The following is a 22,578-nucleotide window of genomic DNA, read 5'->3' as shown; positions in this document are numbered from 1 at the left end:
CATTTTCCACATCAGCCGGTTTAAATCGTCATACATTTACATCGATTTTTAACCGATTCGTGATTCATTGTTATATGCCTAGAAACAACCCATTAAAAAGGGGGAGGGAGGGTTCATTTTTTGTCTCTGTGCTGCTTCAGTATGCTTCAGTATGCTTCAGTATGCTTCAGTATGCTTCAGTATGCTTCACAGAAATCACATGATCTCCACTCCTGGGCTGGACATGATGTTACGCAAAGTACAGGATAGAGATCCATCCATCCGTTTTCCAACCCACTTATCCTTCTTGGTCGCATGGGGTCTGGAGCCTATCCCGGAGGTTACGGACAAGAGGCGAGGAACAACCCAGGATGGGCCAGCCCATCGCAGGGCACACTCACACACCATTCACGCCTATGGGCAATTCAGTAACACCAATTAGCCTCAGCATGTCTTTGGACTGTGGGAAGAAATGAGAGTACCTGGAGGAAACCCCACGATGACCGTAGGGAGAACACGTAACCCAGGCGGAGACTCAAACCAGCAACAGTGCTAACCATCTCACCACCATGCCGCCCCAGATATTATTATTATCATTAATAATTATTATAGTATTATAATATTTCATACAGTTATATAAGCACATGTTATATACATGTGTCTGTATAATGTTAGATATTATTACAACATTTTATATATAATTATAGAATAATATAAGTAATATCACTGATAATAGATCATAATAATGGATTATAGTAATATAGGATTAGATATTATAATTATTATCTCCACTAGGATTATATCGTATCACTCTGTATGATGTAGGATATACCATTACTAGGGGGCGCAAAATCACATGACCTCCAACAACAGTGGTGAAGATGACGTCAGTGCAACCATCTTTAATAATCCAGCCGACTGAGTTCTCTTTAGTAGCGTCGTGTCCGGGCAGGAGTGGAGTTTCCAGCCCCACAGTAGAGACCCTTCTGTCGGAGTCTTTAGACACTCTCATGCACGCATACCCTGCCACAGACACTGTGCACACATGATGTCACACACTCATATATAACACTCAGCATTTTCCTACCAGCTTCACAGTCTCATTAAGTCTGTCCATTATGTGTTGAAGTTTAGTGTTGTTCTGGGCAAATAAATGTATTTATAAAATCAATTTTTGTCTTGTGGTCATTCAGACAGAAGCCAGTATACTGTCCAAAGAACTCCCAAAGCCTTCAGATAGATTTTGGTAGTTGTGGGATTTGGTGTAACATGGGACTGATCAAATTACCAAATTATCACCCAGCACCTACAGTTAAAAACTGAAATGCAGACTTGATGAGATGAGATTAGTGAAAGACAGATTTACCCAATTAGACGAGATTAGTGGTGCAGAAGGTGACTTTCTTTATTAGCCTAAAAGTGGATTTTTCTGTGTGCATTTGGTGCAGAACAGATTCAGCTCAGCTAACCTCTCCTCATAAGACATTCCTCTGAGACCAAGAATCACTGTTGTAGCCCTACGTTACACCCTTTCCAAGGCAGCAATGTCCTTTTTAAGGCATGCTGACCAAACCTGCAAACAATATTTGTATTATGACAAACCCACAGATGGTCATGTAATTTGCCACGTCGCCCACGTATCATTGAATTAAAAAAAATGTTCATTGTCCTCCTGTTACTGTAACGATTTGGAAAGTTATGATTGTTCGGCTCAACTACTTCCGGTTTGGTGGAGTACCTCCAACTGCACCTAGCAGACATACCTATGTGGCGGAACAACTGCACACAAGGCCCCAGGGCAAAACCCCTGCACGCATGCACGCACACACACACACACACACATACGGCCCACGGAATATAATCGGGCTATATCCAACAAAAAGTAGTTTTGAAGAACGTAGCCTATATGGCGAAATTGAATTACTTTCTGGAACAAAATACACAACAGTTGTGGCAGCCTTTAGATCCTACCCATCATGCACTGCAGTTTTTTGCAAATTCCCCAAACAGAAAACCATTAAATACAAAAGGAACAGCTTAGTTTGACGTCAAAACATTACTATGTATTATATATATTTTAAGTTTGTTGTAGGGATTTTACAGGTTTTTTTTTTTATAATAATTAAAAAAAAAAAACATACACCCACCATAACAAGAATGTATACCAAAAATGACAGATATATAAGATCAGCAAGTCACAATTCAGATGTGAGTATTATGCTCTAGCTGTCAAGAAGAGAGAATAACTACTACATTAGCATAACTTTATGTGTATTCAGTATATGGGAGGGTTCTCTATGTCCCAGGGCTGGTGGCCCACCCTGCCTATAGCTCCGCTCCTGCTATGAAGTGATTGAGGTATGGATTGATTCTGATAGTGTATGGACCAATCATCCTGAGATTCAAATACGTGATTCACTCAAAATGCTTCGTAAGTGCAAGCAACCTCACCTGGACATAAATTGGAGAAGGAAGAGCACATTGTCTGAGGAGAGCGGTGAGCCTGGCCGCTCCTGATTTAGTATAAAGGAAGGGGGAGAGGTCAGGACTGACCCGGAGATCAGCCGTGGGATAGAGCACACATCGCCCGGCATTTCTCAGGAATCACGTGTTGGTCTCCTGCCAGGACTGAAAGGGGCGGCTCCCCGGTGTGTGAAGGCGGGTGATGATGGCATGTCTGAGTGTAGATGGCTTGCAGCTGGTTATGTATTTTATTAATTAATGGGATTACCTATCAATGCTTATGAAATATATCATAATCACATGTATATTTTAATAAAGATTTCTAAACGGACCAAAGTGAACCTGTTTGTTCCTTCGAAAGCCCTACATCCCCCTCTCACATTAAAACAATATTCTTGGTGGGGTCTTACCAAGGAATCTCAGCATCACCTCCTTTGAATTAAACTCCACACACCTAGAGATGTAACCCAACACCCTATTGGCCTTTTTAATTGCTTCCCCACACAGGCTAGAGTAGGACATGGAAGCATCAACATACACACCGAGATCTTTCTCGTAATCAGCTACCTTTATTTCAGTGGAACCCATAAAATATCTGTACTTCATATTTCTGCTCCTTGCATGAATTACCTTACATTTATCTACATTAAATTCCATCTGCCAGGTATCAGCCCAGTTGTTAATTAAATCAAGATCCCATTCCAGGCCACAGTTGTAAATAAGAAACATGTTCTTAATCTGTCTTGCCTGGTTAAATAAAGGTGAATAAAATTGTAGCCTCTGTGCTGCTGGTTCAGTATCTGTTACATCACCCACCTTGGTGTCGTCTGCAAATCTAATCAGTTTACTGTATGTATTGATGTCAATATCATTAATGTAAATTATGAACAATAGTGGTCCTAAAATTGAACTCTGCGGAACCCCACTATGAATGCAGGCCCACTGTGATATTGTGCCTCTAATAACTACCTGCTGCTTCCTGTCTGTTAACCAGTTTTCTGTCCAACCTGCTATAGTTCCTAAAATCCCTACAGCTTTGAGCTTAAGCAAGAGCCATTTGTGGGGGACAACATCAAAGGCCTTCTGGACATCTAAGCAGATCACATCATAGGCCTTTTTGTGACCAATTTCATAGGCTATTCAGTTTAACTTGCATAACAGAAAAGTAATTGAAACTATAATCCAAGTGAAAATGATAGATTACCTGGATACAAATATCATTCTGAGGGATAGCCAACATGGAGAGGTTTAATCTACCTGAATTTTTTGAGGAAGCTACAAAAAATAAGTATTAAATGCTGAGGTGCCAATAATCATGACACATATGTTTTTTTTAAAACAACAATTTCTTGATGAAGGATGTTTGTTGCTTATTTTTCTTTGAATAAATTTATTTCAGTTAAAGGTTGTGTTTTTCTCATTTTTTTTCAGTGTGAGATGAAGCAACTTCACCAAAAGGTGGATTTTTTTTACCCCTTTTACAAAGGGGTGCCGATAATTGTGGAGGCACTGTATATTGGTTATAGACGATGCTGTATTTGTACTAAATAGTGGTAAGTTACTCGTGTCCTATACTGTGAACACCCGTGTAAAATAACCATTAAACTCATTCACTATATCAATTTAATTTTCAATTATAAGGCCCTTACTATCCTGCAGATTAGTGATTTCAGCTTTTAGCGCTCTTTTGAACTTAAAATATTGGAAGAAACTCATCCTTAGCCTCCAATGCAATCTTCCTTTCAACATTCATCTTAGTGAGTCTAATTTCATTTTTTAACTCACCCAGTACACTTAGATACTCCTGCTTTATTTTGAAATCATTAGTTATTTTCCACCTTAGTATCTCCAGCGTACAGTGTGAAAAACCCAGTAATACCTTACTACCCCCAGGTTATAGCATGGAATACCCAGTAAGACTGACCTCAATATCTCCAGTTTACAGTGTGAATCCCACAGTCCAGCAGAGAGCAGCTTCACTCCTGAATCCTGCAGGTCATTGTCACTCAGGTCCAGCTCTATCAGGGGTGAGGAGTTTGATCTGAGAACTGAAGCCAGCGCCTCACAGCATTTCTCTGTGAGATCACACTGGCCCACCCTTAAAAAAATGAAACACTTTCAAATCCAGTTTTTACTGTGCAGTACTGTATTCTAATGAGGAGAATAGGTGCCATGACATAATGGATCTTCAGAAAACAACTAATTCACTAAAAATCATTTTAACAATCATCCCAATTCTATTTGGTGTCCATTAGATTTTTGTCCATAACATGTTAAAATCAGCATGTTTAACTGTAACAGTACCGTTAACTTTGCTGAACAACACAAATGTTTTGCCAGGATTATATGGTTGAATGGATGTTTCCTGTTTCACTGCTTAATTATTTCTAACATGGATCGAGGGCTGATAAGTTTGTGGGATATAAGTGTCATGACCTGCTCGTACGATCCTTCTGTGTGCCACTCCCCCCTCGTTACTTCATGTGAATTCCGGATGGTTCTCAGCTGTTCTGCATTTCCGTCCATTGGTCTTGTGTATTTAAGTCCACGTCAGAGTTTGTATCCCCAGATCTATTATTAACGTTGTGTTTTGGTGATTTTGTCCCATATGCCCCCAATAAATCTCCTTTTGCCCCAGTATTTTTGCCTTTTGCCTGCTTCCGAGCACCGCGGCACATAACAGAATGACAGATCTCCGAAAGAAGACGCCTCCACTGACGGAGACGGAATACAGCGCTCTAGTCAGCCAGACATCCAGGAAGACCTTGTGGCTCGCGCCTTGGCTATTCATATGGGGAGGACACCCTGCGAGGGATTTCCCCATCAAAAGATGCGTTTCTGGCCGAAGATGTGAGGCTAAATTTACGGCAGCTCCGGAGTCCGGTGGCAGAGATAAACAGACAACAGATCACCCTAGACTGTGGTCTGCCCGTAGACCCGCTGGCTGATCTGTCTGACGTGCCCCCGACCATAAGTCGTAAGAAGAAGCGGAGAAACCCAGTCGACAATAGTCCTGGGGGCTGTTCCTCTCGCTGCCACTTCTCCCCTCACTGGTAATCAGGAGGAACCCCTCCCGAACCTAAGCCCAGTAGCATTCGCTCCCAACGTTACCGCTACCGGGTTGGTGCACGAGAGTGTGTCTGACGCAGCCGCTACACGGCCAACGCTGGCAGCTCACCCCTTCCCTTAAAGAGGCCAGGGCAATTTGAGATGCCAACCCACGAGTCGCACAGTCTCTTAAAGGATCGCCCTAGCGTGAGGCCAGGTCCCTACCTTTCAGTGTCCCAAAAGGGAAGAGGACACAGGCGCAGGGGCCGGGTCCTGCCCACCCTGCCCCCTGGCTCACCCTCGCTCACCTTGGCTGGGGCTCAGGGAGTGCCTGATCTTCTGGCTCCAGTTCAGCAGTCGCCTGTGGGTCCCCTTCTGAGGATTCGTCGGCTGCCTCCGCTGCCTTGTCGGTCGCATGCGGGTTCCCCTGCCTCGACTTGTCAGTCGCCTGCGGCTCCCCCCACTACAACTCGTCTGTCGGCTATGCCTTTTATGGTTGTGCAGTCACCTGCTACAGCTTCTCCTCCCTCCAGACCTGCGCCGTGGCCCCCTCCAACTCCCTCCTCGCAAATCCTGGTGTTTCCTCCAAATCCCACCTCACCTGCTCCAACTGTCCCTCCGCCTACCTCCTCGCCCCCTGCGAGGTCTCCTTCGGCTCCAACCTCACAGTCGACTGCAGCCCCTCTGGTGGTTCCCTTGGGCTCCACCAACCTTTGTTGCTCCGCCTCCTTCCTTCGTCCCTCCTATGTCTGCTTTTCGTCCTTCAGTGTTTCCTCTGTTAACTCCTAGTAGTTCTGTTCCTCCATTCTTTGTTCCCTCTGTGTCTCCTTTCTTGGTCTGCCTGTCTGCATTCCCTGCTTTGTGTAAGGTCCTGTCTTACTTCCTGTCCCTGTTCTGTGGATCTGTTCTGTTCCCTGTTCCTTATTGATGTTCTTAGTCTTTTTTTCCATGTCCTGTCTTCCTGGTTTCGTCTCATCCTTCACCTCCCCTGAGACGTGCGTGCCTGGAGTGCGCACCTTTGGGGGGGGGGGGGGGGGTTGTCATGACCTGCTCGTATGATCCTTTCGTGTTCCAAGCCCCCCTCATTACCTCATGTGAATTCCTGATTGTTTTCAGCTGTTCTGCATTTCCGTCCATTAGTCTTCTGTCTTTAGTCTTTAAGTTCACATCAGAGTTTGTATCCCCTGATCCGTCATTAACGTTGTGTTGTGTTTTGGTGATTTTGTCCAGTATGCCTCTCCATCTCCCCATTAAATCCCTTTTTGCCCCAGTATTTTCGCCTTTTGCCTGCTTCTCCGGACCAAGCACTGTGGCACATACAGTAAGAATATGGAAGTAGGAGAAGAAAGAAGAATCTGTTTGTGTTTGTTTATTATGTAACTGCTGAAATGCATTGTGGGTTTTCTTGGTGTCCAGTTCATTTTTTGTAAAAATGCATATTCTGTACTCACCTCAGCTTCTCCAGTTTACAGCTGGGATCTTCCAGTACAGTAGAGAGCAGCTTCACTACTGAGTCTCCAAGGTGATTGTAGCTCAACTCCAGCTCTCTCAGGTGTGAGGGGTTTGACCTCAGAGCTGAAGCCAGGGAAGAACAGCCTTCTTCTGTGACTCTACAGCCTGACAGCCTGCAGAAAGAGAGAGAGAGACAGAAACTCTCCAATAAATAATATCATCTCGCCATTACAAGTATTACATAAATGTGACTGCTCCAATAAATATTTCAAGAATTACGGTTTAGTGTCTAAGAAAAGGCAGGACCCTACTCTCTTTCCCTTAGCTAATGTCCTCTGTAAAGTGTGGAATACATCTCTCTCTCCATCGGTTCCCCTCAGGGCTGTGTCCTCAGTCCTTTGTTGTTTACGTTGTTGACTCATGATTGCTGTGCTGCATTTGCCTCAAATCACATTGTAAAATATGCAGATGACACAACAGGGGTGGGTCTCATTAGGAACGACAACGACCTGCCCTATAGAGAGGAGGTGAAGCGACTGGTGAGATGGTGCAGTGACAACAGCCTTATCCTGAATGTCAAGAAGACTAAGGAGATGATCATTGACTTCAGGAGAAAGCCCAGTCATTCACCACTCGTCATTGACAACAATGCCATGGAGGTGGTCAGCAGCATCAAATTCCTGGGGGTACAGATAACTGGAAATCTGGACTGGTCACCAAACACAACTTCACTGGTAAAATGGGCTCAGCAGTGGTTGCATTTCCTGCACAGGATGAAGAGAGCACACCTTTCCTCTCCCATCCTCACAACCTTCTACTGAGGCACCATAGAGTGCGTGCTGACCAGCTGTATCTCCATCTGGTTTGGCAGCTTGAAAGCCAAATGGGCAATTTTAGTAATTCCAATCAGCCTCAGCATGTCTTTGGACTGTGGGGGGAAACCGGAGTACCCGGAGGAAACCCCACGACGACATGGGGAGAACATGCAAACTCCACACACATGTAACCCAGGCGAAGACTCAAACCCAGGTCCCAGAGGTTGGATGCAATAGTGCGAACCACCGCACTACCACGTCGCCCCTATATTCTATTTCCTATTTATAATTTTTTTATTATCACACTCTGCCAGGCCGATGGCGAGCAAAAATACAACAAAATTTTGTTCTGATGTGCACTAACCGATGTATTTCTTAATGACAATAAAAGTGGCTATTCTAATCTATACCCAGTAATACTGACCTCAGAATCTCCAGCATACAGTGTGGAATACCCAGTAATACTGACCTCAGTATCTCCAGCGTACAGTGTGGAATACCCAGTAATACTGGCCTCAGTATCACCAGTTTACAGTGTGGAATACCAAGTAATACTGACCTCAGTATCACCAGATTACAGTGTGGAATACCCAGTAATACTGACCACAGGACCCCCAGTTTACAGTATGGAATACCCAGTAATACTAACCTCAGTATCTCCAGTTTACAGTGTGAATCCCCCAGTCCAGCAGAGAGCAGCTTCACTCCTGAATCCTGCAGGTCATTGTCACTCAGGTCCAGCTCTCTCAGGGGTGAGGAGTTTGACCTGAGAGCTGAAGCCAGCGCCTCACAGCATTTCTCTGTGAGTTCACACCGGCTCATCCTTAAAGAAATTAAACCCTTTTAAATTCACTTTTTACACCGGAGCACTGTATTCAAATGAGGAGAATAGGGGCCATGACATAAAGGATTTATATAAAACAATTTATTTACTAAAAATAAACAATCATCCCGAATCTCATTGGTGTTCATTATATTTTTATACACAGCATGTTAAAATCAGCATATTTAACTGTAACAGAACCGTTAACTTTGTTAAGCTACACAAATGTATTACATGGATTATATGGCGGAATGGATGTTTCCTGCTTCACTGCTTAATTATTTCTAGCATGGATCGAGGGCTGAGAAGTTTGTAGGATATAAGGAAGTAGGAGAAGAGAAAAGAAGCTTTTTGTGTTTATTTATTATGTAACTGCTGAAATGCATTGTGGGTTTTCTTGGTCTCCAATTCAGTTTTTGTAAAATGCATATTCTGTACTCACTTCAGCTTCTCCAGTATACAGCTGAGATCCTCCAGTCCAGCAGAGAGCAGCTTCAACCCTGAGTCTCCTGGATAATTGTAGCTCAGGTCCAGCTCTCTCAGGTGTGAGGGGTTTGACCTCAGAGCTGAAGCCAGGGAAGAACAGCCTCCTTCTGTGACGCCACAGCCTGACAGCCTGAAGAAAGGAAATGAAAACAGTTAATTAGCTGTACAAAGTGAAGGAGAGACCAGCAGCAATGATCAGCTCTCAGGGGTTTAGCGGCTGCTTGTCTGCAAAGATATAACTATAACACAGTGATCCTACACGACTCACTGAAGCTCAGCTTTTAATCTTACATTCCTGAAGTCACTGTGAATTAACGGCTAAAAATGAGCATTTCATTTCTAAACCAAACCATCATCACGCTCGTGCACCTGTGACCCCCAGACAACGGCTGCTCTGCGTTACCCTGCCTTCCTCTCTTTTCCTTCTGTTTTCTCTCCTCCCGCCTCCCCTGTGACCCCCAGACACGGGCTGCTCCGCGTTTCTCTGCCTTCCGCTCCTTTTGTTCTGCTTTCTCTCCTCCCACCTCACCTGTGACACCCAGACACCGGCTGCTCCACGTTACCCTGCCTTCCGCTCCTTTTGTTGTTTTCTCTCCTCCCACCTCACCTGTGACCCCCAGACATCAGTTGCTCCGCGTTACCCTGCTTTCCTCTCCTTTCCTTCTGTTTTCTCTCCTCCCGCCTCCCCTGTGACCCCCAGACACGGGCTGCTCCGCGTTTCTCTGCCTTCCGCTCCTTTTGTTCCGTTTTCTCTCCTCCCACCTCACCTGTGACACCCAGACACCGGCTGCTCCGCGTTACCCTGCCTTACGCTCCTTTTGTTGTTTTCTCTCCTCCCACCTCACCTGTGACCCCCAGACATCAGTTGCTCCGCGTTACCCTGCTTTCCTCTCCTTTCCTTCTGTTTTCTCTCCTCCCGCCTCACCTGTGACCCCCAGACACCGGCTGCTACGCGTTACCCTGCCTTACGCTCCTTTTGTTGTTTTCTCTCCTCCCACCTCATCTGTGACCCCCAGACACCGGCTGCTCCGCGTTACCCTGCCTTCCGCTCCTTTTGTTCTGCTTTCTCTCCTCCCGCCTCACCTGTGACCCCCAGACACCGGCTGCTCCGCGTTACCCTGCCTTACGCTCCTTTTGTTGTTTTCTCTCCTCCCACCTCACCTGTGACCCCCAGACGCCGGCTGCTCTGCGTTACCCTGCCTTACGCTCCTTTCCTTCTGTTTTCTCTCCTCCCACCTCATCTGTGACCCCCAGACACCGGCTGCTCCGCGTTACCCTGCCTTACGCTCCTTTTGTTGTTTTCTCTCCTCCCACCTCACCTGTGACCCCCAGACGCCAGCTGCTCTGCGTTACCCTGCCTTACGCTCCTTTCCTTCTGTTTTCTCTCCTCCCACCTCATCTGTGACCCCCAGACACCGGCTGCTCCGCGTTACCCTGCCTTACGCTCCTTTTATTGTTTTCTCTCCTCCCACCTCATCTGTGACCCCCAGACACCGGCTGCTCCGCGTTACCCTGCCTTACGCTCCTTTTGTTCTGTTTTCTCTCCTCCCACCTCACCTCTGACCCCCAGACACCGGTTGCTCCGCGTTACCCTGCCTTACGCTCCTTTTGTTGTTTTCTCTCCTCCCACCTCACCTGTGACCCCCAGACACCGGCTGCTCCGCGTTACCCTGCCTTCCGCTCCTTTCCTTCTGTTTTCTCTCTTCCCGCCTCACCGATGACCCCCAGACACCGGCTGCTCCGCGTTACCCTGCCTTCCGCTCCTTTCCTTCTGTTTTCTCTCTTCCCGCCTCACCGATGACCCCCAGACACCGGCTGCTCCGCGTTACCCTGCCTTCCGCTCCTTTTGTTCTGTTTTCTCTCCTCCCACCTCACCTGTGACCCCCAGACACCGGCTGCTCCGCGTTACCCTGCCTTCCGCTCCTTTTGTTCCGTTTTCTCTCCTCCCACCTCACCTGTGACACCCAGACACCGGCTGCTCCACGTTACCCTGCCTTCCGCTCCTTTTGTTGTTTTCTCTACTCCCACCTCACCTGTGACCCCCAGACACCGGCTGCTCCGCGTTACCCTGCCTTACGCTCCTTTTGTTGTTTTCTCTCCTCCCACCTCACCTGTGACCCCCAGACACCGGCTGCTCCGCATTTCTCTGCTTTCCTCTCCTTTCCTTCTGTTTTCTCTCCTCCCGCCTCACCTGTGACCCCCAGACACCGGCTGCTCCGCATTTCTCTGCTTTCCTCTCCTTTCCTTCTGTTTTCTCTCCTCCCGCCTCACCTGTGACCCCCAGACACCGGCTGCTACGCGTTACCCTGCCTTACGCTCCTTTTGTTGTTTTCTCTCCTCCCACCTCATCTGTGACCCCCAGACACCGGCTGCTCCGCGTTACCCTGCCTTCCGCTCCTTTTGTTCTGCTTTCTCTCCTCCCGCCTCACCTGTGACCCCCAGACACCGGCTGCTCCGCGTTACCCTGCCTTACGCTCCTTTTGTTGTTTTCTCTCCTCCCACCTCACCTGTGACCCCCAGACGCCGGCTGCTCTGCGTTACCCTGCCTTACGCTCCTTCCCTTCTGTTTTCTCTCCTCCCACCTCATCTGTGACCCCCAGACACCGGCTGCTCCGCGTTACCCTGCCTTACGCTCCTTTTGTTGTTTTCTCTCCTCCCACCTCATCTGTGACCCCCAGACACCGGCTGCTCCGCGTTACCCTGCCTTACGCTCCTTTTGTTCTGTTTTCTCTCCTCCCACCTCACCTCTGACCCCCAGACACCGGTTGCTCCGCGTTACCCTGCCTTACGCTCCTTTTGTTGTTTTCTCTCCTCCCACCTCACCTGTGACCCCCAGACACCGGCTGCTCCGCGTTACCCTGCCTTCCGCTCCTTTCCTTCTGTTTTCTCTCTTCCCGCCTCACCGATGACCCCCAGACACCGGCTGCTCCGCGTTACCCTGCCTTCCGCTCCTTTCCTTCTGTTTTCTCTCTTCCCGCCTCACCGATGACCCCCAGACACCGGCTGCTCCGCGTTACCCTGCCTTCCGCTCCTTTTGTTCTGTTTTCTCTCCTCCCACCTCACCTGTGACCCCCAGACACCGGCTGCTCCGTGTTACCCTGCCTTCCGCTCCTTTTGTTCCGTTTTCTCTCCTCCCACCTCGCCTGGGAACAGACAGCAGTGTCTCCCTCACGTCTCCCATCTCTCACACCCAGAGACCCCGACTCGGAATGAGGACGCCACTGACTGCCACCAGCCGCCCCAAACTTTCCTCTTCCTGCCGTCATTTTTATTTTTAATAAAGTCTGTCTCACTGAGGCTTCAGTCCAGTCACCCATCGTGGGCTCTATGTCTTTAAAATCATCCCCCACTACAGTAAAACTGCCCACTGCCAGAAACAACTGGAATTGTGTTTTGAAACATAAATTACAGTGAAAGTACAAATAAATTGGTGGTTTCATGGTATGAGAGCCCAGATCTGAGATCAGACAGTAATTTAATACTGACCTCAGTATCTCCAGTTTACAGTGTGTAATACCCAGTAATACTGACCTCAGTATCTCCAGTTTACAGTGTGAATCCCTCAGTCCAGCAGAGAGCAGCTTCACTCCTGAATCCTCCAGATCATTCTCACTCAGGTCCAGCTCTCTCAGAGGGGAAGAGTTTGATCTTAGAGCTGAATTCAACACTTCACAGTGTTTATCTATGAGATCACAGCCGTTCAGCCTGGAACAGAAAACACTTTAAGACACAGACATATACACATCCTACACATTAGCTAAATACCAAACATTACAATCAGCATTTGTCTTCAATATAATTAGCAGCACAGCTTACATTTCAAAATGAATTACAGTCTGCAGAGTGTCCTGTGCATCATGACAATTTGCTGCAGTCAGATGATCACTAATTGTGAGTCAGTGCAGCGTTGTCTTCCGAAAAAGCCCGCTCACGAGACGGCGTCTTATTTTTAATAAGCTCAAATCAGGTCACGCTAATCAGCATCAGGTTAAACGAAGAGAGGGGCGGGTTTTTAAAAAGATCCATTTAGGAGCCGAAAGAGCCGGCTCTTCTTGGTGAGCTGAGCCACATGAGCCGGTTTGCTAAAAGAAACCGATATTTCTCATTTGGTGGAGAGAGAGACACGAGGAAAACAAAAAAGCATGCAAATGAAAATTATCGCGACTGGAAAAATTATGGACCTCATTCTAAGTATCGTGCAACTAATTGATTTATCATTTATCGCAACAGGTCTAACTGCTTGGTCTGTGTACCTCTCCAGACTGATTGAAGAGAACAAAAATAATCCTAAATTCCTATTTGAATTTGCGTATAGATTAACACAGAATTCTTCACCGTTAAACTCGCAAGTCTTGCAAGCTGTGACAAACTGATGACTTTATTACATTTTTAATGGTAAAATAACTAAGATTAGACAGACCATCCAGTGCACGTGTGTAGCTACATACAGCTGCCAGCCTCCTGCTAGTCCTATGCGTACTGATAATGTGACCTTTGAATCTTTCCTTCCTGTAAAACAATCGGAACTTTTGAGCTTATCTGTTAAACCAGATGATGCATCACAGCTCTCTGGGTTAGAAGACTGTCTACTAGATATCCAGTGCTGGACTGCAAATAGTTTCCTAATGTTAAACACAGAAAAACAGAAATACTGCTAATTGGTCCCAAGACTGCTCGAAATAAGTTTGACAAACTCAACCTCGGTGGTCTTCCTACCCATCCTAACACAGTGGTCAGAGATCTTGTTGTTCTGTGGCCTGTACTACGAAGGGGGTTTAACCAAATCAGACTTAACCCCGAGGTAAGTTGTGAACGCGAGGTTGACAAAATCAGGTTGAATCAATCGGGGCTAATCAGTACTACGACGAAAGTTAAGAAGTTGATTTGTTCGATCGGTGTTAACTTAATTGGTGCTTGTGCGCGTTCACATAAATGGAGTACGATTGGCAGTGCAAGGCACTGTTTGAGTCATGGCTCGAGTTCCATACCTTACGGAGGCAGAGTGCGTGATAATCATCCAAGGTTACGAGGAGTTCAAATCAACAATACAAGGGAAGTCTAACACCTCCGCAGCCAACAAAAGCAGGCAGGCTTGTTGGCAATGAATTGCCGACCAAGTAAATGCGCAAGTACATTTCTATGATCAATAATTCTTGGTGTAAAATATCTCACGATCGCTGACTAGACTAGTGTTGTCTGAAAAGAACTTAAATACTGTTAATAAATACAGAGGCTCACAAATGCGTCACAATTCAGAAGTGAGCCTATTATTTGCTGTTAAGTATTGTAACGCTCTCTAAAGTTCCATTACTGTGATGTTACTCAGAATTTAAACCTAATGGTAACTTAACTGATATGATTCCAGATGCAGCAATATTGCACAGCTTACTTGGCAGCAAGTCAGGATGAAATATAAAAACATCATGACAAGTGGTAGGGGTGTGTATTTATATACTCATTATGAAAGATTTGTGTGTAGCCTCCAGATAATAGTGTGTTTCTATGTGTCACAGCTAATAAGAAAAAGCTGTCTATAAAGGCAACGGGTGGAGGGCCACCTCCGGAAGCCTTCAGTCAGGCTGAAGAGTTGGCAGTAGCCAACAACGTAGGATGGCCCATCATGGAGGGGGTTGATGGTGGTGTCCGGTCAGACCCTGGTGCCTCAGATATGGGCACCCTTTATGTGCAGAGTAATATTGCAATAACATTGCACAAATTATCACGCTGTACAATCATGAAATTCAAATTCATGTGTTATGTGCAGCGGAGGGGGGTAATATGCAAGTGCTCCAGCCACCTGCAGAGCCCAGCACCTCCTGTGATCCTCAGGTACAGGTAAGTGCAGAAATGACTAGGTGTGCCCAATGTTGATGTATCTTTACCTATATTCCTTTATTGTTCAGGAGGACTTGGGTGAGGACACTTTGTCGGCATTGTCTGACACGCACATTCAGGTAGATGCATTGCATCACACGTGTGATTCCCCCAGGATAATACAGTATAGCATAGCATTTAGACCTGATTCTGTGATTCTACCATCCTTAAGTTGTAATTTTCATTCTCCCTTAGGAGTTGCAGCAACCCGCTTCCCCTCCTGCAGCTTCCTCCACTCGGACCCCCCCACGGAAAGTGCACTGTTGCTTTGTCTTTGACTCTTAGGGTTCATAAGCTACATGTGCACTGCTTCACCGTTTCATGCGGTTTTTCCCCCCTGTGTAGGCTAGAACAGACAATGGACGTTCCCTTTACAAGCGCATGCTTGAGTTGGACTGTAGAAGGAAACAACTGCAAATAAAGAAACTGAAGCTTGAAATTCAAGAGCTCAAGCATGAAAAGAGGGTATTGCTATACATTCATCAGTATTACATCTATATATGTACCATGATGACCTGAGTGGTGTTTTGTTATTGGACTTTTGTGCTCGTCATGGATTATCATAATAAACAGCATGTTCAAGCATAAGGGTGTCCATATGTGCACTTAGCACCAGGACACCCTAGGCCGCAGTTCGATGATCGACTTTGTGGTCATGTCATTGGACTTGCGGCCGCATGTATTGGACACTCAGGTAAGGAGAGGGGTGGAGCTGTCAACCGATCACCACCTGGTGGTAGGTTGGCTCTGCTGGTGGGGGAGGAAGCCGGTCAGACCTGGCAGACCCAAGCGAACAGTGAGGGTCTGCTGGGAATGCCCGGTGGAATCCCCTGTCAGGAGGAGCTTCAACTCCAACCTCCGGCAGAACTTCGCCATGTCCCGGGGAGGCGGGGGACATTGAGTCCGAATGGGCCATGTTCCGTGCTTCCATTGTTGAGGCGGCTGACTGGAGCAGTGGCCGTAAGGTGGCCGGTGCCTGTCATGGCGGCAATCCCCGAACCCGCTGGTGGACACTGGCGGTGAGGGATGCTGTCAAGCTGAAGAAGGAGTCCTATCGGGCCTTTTTGACCTGTGGGACTCCGAAGGCAGCTGATAGGTACCGGCAGGCTAAGCGGAACGCGGCTTCGGCGGTCGCTGAGGCAAAAATTTGGGTATGGGAGGAGTTTGCCGAGCCCATGGAGAACGACTTCCGGATGGCTTTGAGGAGATTCCGGTCCACCATCCAGCGTCTCAGGGCGGAAAAGCGGTGCAGCATCAACAATGTTTATAGTGGGGATGGTGCACTGCTGACCTCAGCTCGGGACGTTGTGGGTCGGTAGAAGGAATACTTCGAAGACCTCCTCAATCCCACCAACACGGCTTCCAATGAGGAAGCAGAGTCTGAGGACTTGGGGGTGGACTCACCTATCTCTGGGGCAGAGGTCGCTGAGGTGGTTAAAAAGCTCCTCGGTGGCCGGGCCCCGGGGGTGGATGAGATCCGTCCGGAGTTCCTCAAGGCTCTGGATGTTGCGGGGCTGTCTTGGTTGACACACATCTGTGGCATTGCGTGGACATCAGGGGCGGTGCCTCTGGATCGGCAGACCAGGGTGGTGGTCCCCCTCTTCAAGAAGGGGGAGCGGAGGGTGTGTTCCAACTCTAGGGGGATCACACTACTCAGCCTCCCTGGTAAAGTCTATTCGGGGGTGCTGGAGAGGAGGGTCCGTCGGATAGTCGAACCTCGGATTCAGGAGGAGCAGTATGGTTTTCACCCTGGCCGTGGAACAGTGGACCAGCTCTATACTCTCGGCAGGGTCCTGGAGGGTGCGTGGGAGTTTGCCCAACCAGTCTACATGTGTTTTGTGGACTTGGAGAAGGCATTTGACCGTGTCCCTCGGGGAGTCCTGTGGGGAGTGCTCCGGGAGTATGGGGTGCCGGGCTGCCTTATAAGGGCTGTTCGGTCCCTGTACGACCGGTGCCAGAGCTTGGTCCGCATTGTCGGCAGTAAGTTGGACTCGTTCCCGGTGAGGGTTGGACTCTGCCAGGGCTGCCCTTTGTCACCGATTCTGTTCATAACTTTTATGGACAGGATTTCTAGGCACAGCCAGGGCGTTGAGGGTGTCTGGTTTGGTGACCTCAGGATTAGGTCTCTGCGTTTTGCAGACGAGGTGGTTCTGTTGGCCTCATCGGACCGTGACCTTTGGCTCTCACTGGAGCAGTTCGCAGCCGAGTGTGAAGCGGCTGGGATGAAAATCAGTACCTCCAAATCTGAGACCATGGTCTTCAGCCAGAAAAGGGTGGAGTGCTCTCTCCGCGTTGGGGAGGGGGTCCTTCCCTAAGTGGAGGAGTTTAAGTATCTCGGGGTCTTATTCACGAGTGAGGGAAGGATGGAACGAGAGATCGACAGGCGGATCGGTGCAGCATCAGCAGTGATGCGGGCGCTGCATCGGTCTGTCATAGTGAAGAAGGAGCTGAGCCAAAAGGCAAAGCTCTCGATTTACCAGTCAATCTACGTTCCTACCCTCACCTATGGTCATGAGCTATAGGTAGTGACCGAAAGAACGAGATTGCGAGTGCAAGCGGCCGAAATGAGTTTTCTCCGCAGGGTGGCTGGGCTCTCCCTTAGAGATAGGGTGAGGAGCTCAGTCATTCGGGGGGGACTCAGAGTAGAGCCGCTGCTCCTCCGCATTGAGAGGAGCCAGATGAGGTGGCTCGGGCATCTAATTAGGATGCCTCCTGGACACCTCCCTGGTGAGGTGTTCCGGGCATGTCCCACTGGGAGAAGGCCCCGGGTAAGACCCAGGACATGCTGGAGGGACTATGTCTCTTGGCTGGCCTGGGAACGCCTCGGAATTCCCCCGGAGGAGCTAGATGAAGTGGCCGGGGAGAGGGAAGTCTGGGTTTCCCTGTTGAGACTGCTGCCCCCGCGACCCGACCTCGGATACAGCGGAAGATAATGGTTGGATGGGATGGATGCATGAAACCCTTCTTTATTCAGCAGAGCACTTAAATAACCAGGGAAAACCACAAAAGCATCCAACAGTTTAGATAGAGCAAGCACCATTTTGCGAACCGCACGGCAAACAGTATTCTTGCTCAGATGTTCAGCATCACCGATGGAATACATAAACTGGTCACTGGCAAAATATCGCAGTGCGAGGCATACTGTATGCTCGATCGTGAGGGCATTGCTGCGGTGAGTGGAATTAGAGACCTCTGGATCAAGCAACTGGCAAAGGTAACTAATTCCCTCAGATGAAAATCTGTACCTTTCATGGAGAATATCGTCTGGGTATGCCAGCGGATTCTGGCGATCTCTAAAAACCCTCGCCCTGCAGAGAGAGGCCCTCGCGATTTGCGCACCAATGTCGTATGGATCATCCAGGTACACCAGCATTGTCTTCGGAGAAATTGTAGTGGGAGGGGCGGTGCTCATATAGGGCTGGCTTACGTGGAAACGTTGACTTAACCAAGAACAAAAACTGCTCAGGGCAGTTTTAAGACTTAGCATAAATTGCCATTGCAACATGCCTCGACTAAAACCTACCCACCTTTCGTAGTACAGGTTAATCGCGAAGTTACACCATACATCATCAAGTTACTCACAGTTACCCCGATAAGCCAGTTACCCCGCTTTGTAGTACAGGCCACTGGTTGATTCAGATTTATGTTTTGATGCTCACATAAAAAGTATTACTAGAACTGTGTTGTGTCATCTATGGAACATAGCCAAGCTTCGGAAGATGCTCTCCTTTCATGATGTGGAAACACTAATTCATGCCTATATAACTTCCAGACTGGGCTACTGTAATGTCGTCCTTTCTGGGCGCCCATCTGGATCCTTATATAAAATTCAGCTGGTACAGAATGCAGCAGCCAGAGTTCTTACAAACACTAAAAAACTTGATCATATTAGCCCTGTTCTATGTTCCCTTCATTGGCTTTCAGTTAAGTCTCGGATTGACTACAAAATACTGCTATTTGCCATTGGCTTTGGATGAACTGAACTGTCAGTCTGTCACTCTAGCTACATACCCCCTTGTGGAATTTACCTGGAAAATAAGGACACATATGTACAAATGCTGTTCATAGACTCATTCAAGTTCAGCATTCAACACAATCATTCCTCAGAACGTGATTGGAAAGCTGAGCCTGCTGGGCCTGAACATCGCCCTCCGCAACTGGATCCTGGAATTTTTGACTGAGAAACGTCAGTCAGTCCGGATCCGAATCTGTATCTCCCACACCACCTCACCGAGCACTGGAGCCCACCCTACTCTTAAGCGAAGATGCAACAACTAACGGACTGGTGTAAAGTCAACAATCTGTCTCTGAATGTGGACAAAACAAAAGAGATGATTGTTGATTTCAGGAGAGCATGGACCGATGACTGTCCACTGAATATCAATGGATCATCTGTGGAGGTCGTCAAGAGCACCAAACTCCTTCGTGTTCACCTGGCGGAGAACCTCTCTTGGTCTCTCAACACCAGCTCCATAACCAGGAAAGCCCATCAGCATCTCTACTGTCTGCGAAAGCTGAGGAAAGCCCATCTCCCACCACCCATTCTCACCACCTTTTACAGAGGGACTATCGAGGAAATTGTCTTTTCACCCCTCCCATCTTGCTCTCCAAAAGACATACGACACATATACAGGTATGAGGAAGTTTGGGGGTCATAGCGCAGGGTCGGAGAGCATCCAACCCCCTGCAGCTCAAAGGCCCAGCGATGACATCACTCTGCCGGCCATGACATCTGAAACAGTGGCCTTCCGCTCATGGGCACAGAGTCGTAACCCAAAGAGTCATGTACCACACCCAGTATTTACAGAAATGCTTCCTACAGCATCCAGAACTGAAAAGAATATGAGTGGTTTTCCCACTATTAATGAAAACTGGACCATTATGTATGATGCTGTATCTTTGGTTATCTGTTACACAAAGGATGGTCGTGGAACTCTTGTCTTTTTTGTTTTGTTTTTTGGATGAATGGATGGATGGATGGATGGATGGATGGAGGTTAAAAAGAAACCTTGTTGATAAATATATCAATATTGAAAAAATATATATATTCAGTTTATATTATAAACAATGTTAATCTATTACTGCCAGACTAGATGTGTCGTCACATCCTCAGCCAGGAGCAGCTGTGGCCAGCAGAGGCCGCCAGTGAGCAGCCAGAGACAGCAGTCATACAGAAGCTCCCAGCTCTGGGCTCCATCACATGAACACGCCTGCTGACAATAACACTCACATACCACTTATACACCCTGTGGATAAAGAGCCCTCAATGTTTCTATAGCAGGTTAGGATGCTGTGCCTGTGATCAGAAGGCAGACTGGATGGGAACGGAAACCTCACTTTTTTGTTTGTTACTACATCACTACCTTCAGTCATTATAAAGTCTGTGGTCCAGATTAGCTACTGTTATAGAAACAGCTGTATTCGAGATTATCGAAATAATAATATTCATCAGACATTTCAAACAATATTCATGTATTACTGCCAGACCACAGATGATTTCCCATCCCACGTCACTTACAGAGCCGTCCTGGAGATCTTGACCACAGGCAACAGTCTCCAATGCTCATATAATCCGATATATTTTTTCGGATCCAACACATCCAGCTCCTCATCTGACATCAGCATCACAAAGGCCAGAGCTGAGTAATGTGCAGGTGAGAGGTCTTCTGCTGAAAGGCTTCCTGAATTCAGGTATCTTTGTACTTCCTCTACTAGAGAATTGTCACCCAGCTCAATAAGACAGTGGAGCAGGTTGATGGTCCTTTCTGGAGATAAATTCTCCTCTATTTTGTCCTTGATGTACTCGGTTGTTTCCTCAACGATATGTGAGCTGATTCTTGTCTGTCCCAGTAGTTTCTGTAAAAGAGTCTTACTGGAGTCTGTTGAGAGGCCCAAGAGGAAGCGGAGGTAGAGGTCCAAGTGTCCATTCTTGCTCTTTAATGCATCTTTCACGGCAGTCTTCAGCAGGTCAGCTGAAGAGTTTGACAGAAACACATATAAAGCAGCCAGATACTCCTGGATGCTCAGATGCACAAAGCAGTACACCTTCTCCTCATACAGCCCATATTCCTCTTTAAAGACTTCTGTGCACACTCCAGAGTAAACTGAAGCTTCAGTGACATCAATACCATTCTCTGTCAGATCATGCTCATAAAATATGAGATTGCCTTTCTCAAGGTTTTCAAAAGCCAGTTTACCAAGTTTCAAAAGGAATTCCTTGCTGTATTCATTAAGCTTGGTGTCATAGTTTTTCATATACTTCTCGTTTTTTAATCTTGACTGAAAGATCAGGAAGTGTGTGTACATTTCAGTCAGAGTCCTTGGAATTTCTCCCTTGTCAGTCTCACTAAAAAGCCTCTTAAGCACATTGGCTGAAATCCAGCAGAACACAGGTATGTGGCACATGATGAAGAGGCTCCTTGATGATTTCACATGTGTGATAATCCTGCTGGCCAGGCTCTCATCACTGAATCTCCTCCTGAAATACTCCTCCTTCTGGGCATCACTGAACCCTCGTATCTCTGTCACCCGGTGGACACACTCAGGAGGTATCTGATTGGCTGCTGCTGGCCGGGAGGTTATCCAGAGGATAGCGGATGGAAGCAGATTCCCCTTAATGAGGTTAGTCAACAGCACATCCAGTGACATTTTCGTTGTTACATCAAACCAGCTCTCATTGTTCTGAAAATCCAGAGAAAGGCGACACTCATCCAGACCATCAAAAATGAACAAGACTTTGTACTTAAACAGCTCACTGGATTGAAATAATTTCAGTTCTGGGACAAAGCGGTGAAGTAGTTCAATCAGACTGTATTCATCCTTAATCAAATTCAGGTCCCGGAAAGGAAGAGCAAATATGAAGTGAACATCCTGGTTTGCTTTACCTTCTGCCCAATCGAGAATAAATTTCTGCACAGAGACTGTTTTCCCGATACCTGCCACCCCTTTAGTGAGTACGGTTCTAATAGGTGTCCTACGCCAACATAAGGGTTTAAATATATCGTTGCACTGACTGTAGTATCTTCTGTTCGCCTTTTCTTGGATGCTATTTCAATCTGTCTCACTTCATGTTCATCATTGACTCCTCCAGTTCCACCTACAGTTATGTAGAGTTCTGTGTAAATCTCACTGAGAACTGTTGGCTGTCCTCCCTTAGCTTTCCCTTCAAATACACACTCAAATTTCTGCTTCAGGTTACATTTCATCGTGCTGGACATGAGCTCCCCTGAAGAAAAATGAGAGGAAAATGCACTAATTTTCAACATGATCCTGACCACTGTGGTAGGAGGATTAAAACACACAACATTAATCCCAACAAGACGACCTTAACCCCTACACAGCCCTAAACTTAACCATCAGCTACCAAACAAAATGAGACTTTTGGTATGTTCAGTTCTTTGATTGCATTTACAGATGTTAGTGGGGATCTGAGAAATGGTCCCCGCACTGTAAAAATAACAGGGCATTTTTATTGGGTTATATAACCCCCCCCCCCCCCCACACACACACACACAGTTTTTGCTATTTCATTGTGTTAAAATTAAGCTTTAAATTCCACATCCTACATATTTTTACTGAAGCCCCAGATATCTGTACAGCAGTTCCGGTCCTAGCTGATGTGGAGCCCTAGGAGAGCAT

The 22,578-nt window shown here is 47.0% G+C and overlaps 2 protein-coding genes across 2 annotated transcripts in view; one reads left to right on the top strand and one right to left on the bottom strand.

The window, feature by feature from the left end:
• The window catches only part of LOC125725332 (protein NLRC5-like), a 554,938-nt gene that overhangs the window by 15,071 nt on the left and 517,289 nt on the right, over nucleotides 1-22,578 (bottom strand). Inside the window, exons 23-25 of the mRNA XM_049002177.1 lie at nucleotides 8,407-8,580; nucleotides 6,942-7,115; nucleotides 4,367-4,540 (exon numbers count right to left, since the gene is read on the bottom strand). Of these exons, the coding sequence (XP_048858134.1) occupies nucleotides 4,367-4,540; nucleotides 6,942-7,115; nucleotides 8,407-8,580 (522 nt within the window). The remainder of the gene's footprint in view (nucleotides 1-4,366; nucleotides 4,541-6,941; nucleotides 7,116-8,406; nucleotides 8,581-22,578) is intronic.
• The window catches only part of LOC125725351 (RAB11-binding protein RELCH homolog), a 181,042-nt gene that overhangs the window by 124,375 nt on the left and 34,089 nt on the right, over nucleotides 1-22,578 (top strand). The window lies entirely within an intron of this gene.

The sequence above is a fragment of the Brienomyrus brachyistius genome, unplaced genomic scaffold (assembly GCF_023856365.1).
Source record: "Brienomyrus brachyistius isolate T26 unplaced genomic scaffold, BBRACH_0.4 scaffold65, whole genome shotgun sequence".
Lineage (NCBI taxonomy): Eukaryota > Metazoa > Chordata > Actinopteri > Osteoglossiformes > Mormyridae > Brienomyrus > Brienomyrus brachyistius.
The sequence above is the reverse complement of the archived record's forward strand: the minus strand, read 5'-3'. Positions and strand labels throughout refer to the sequence as shown.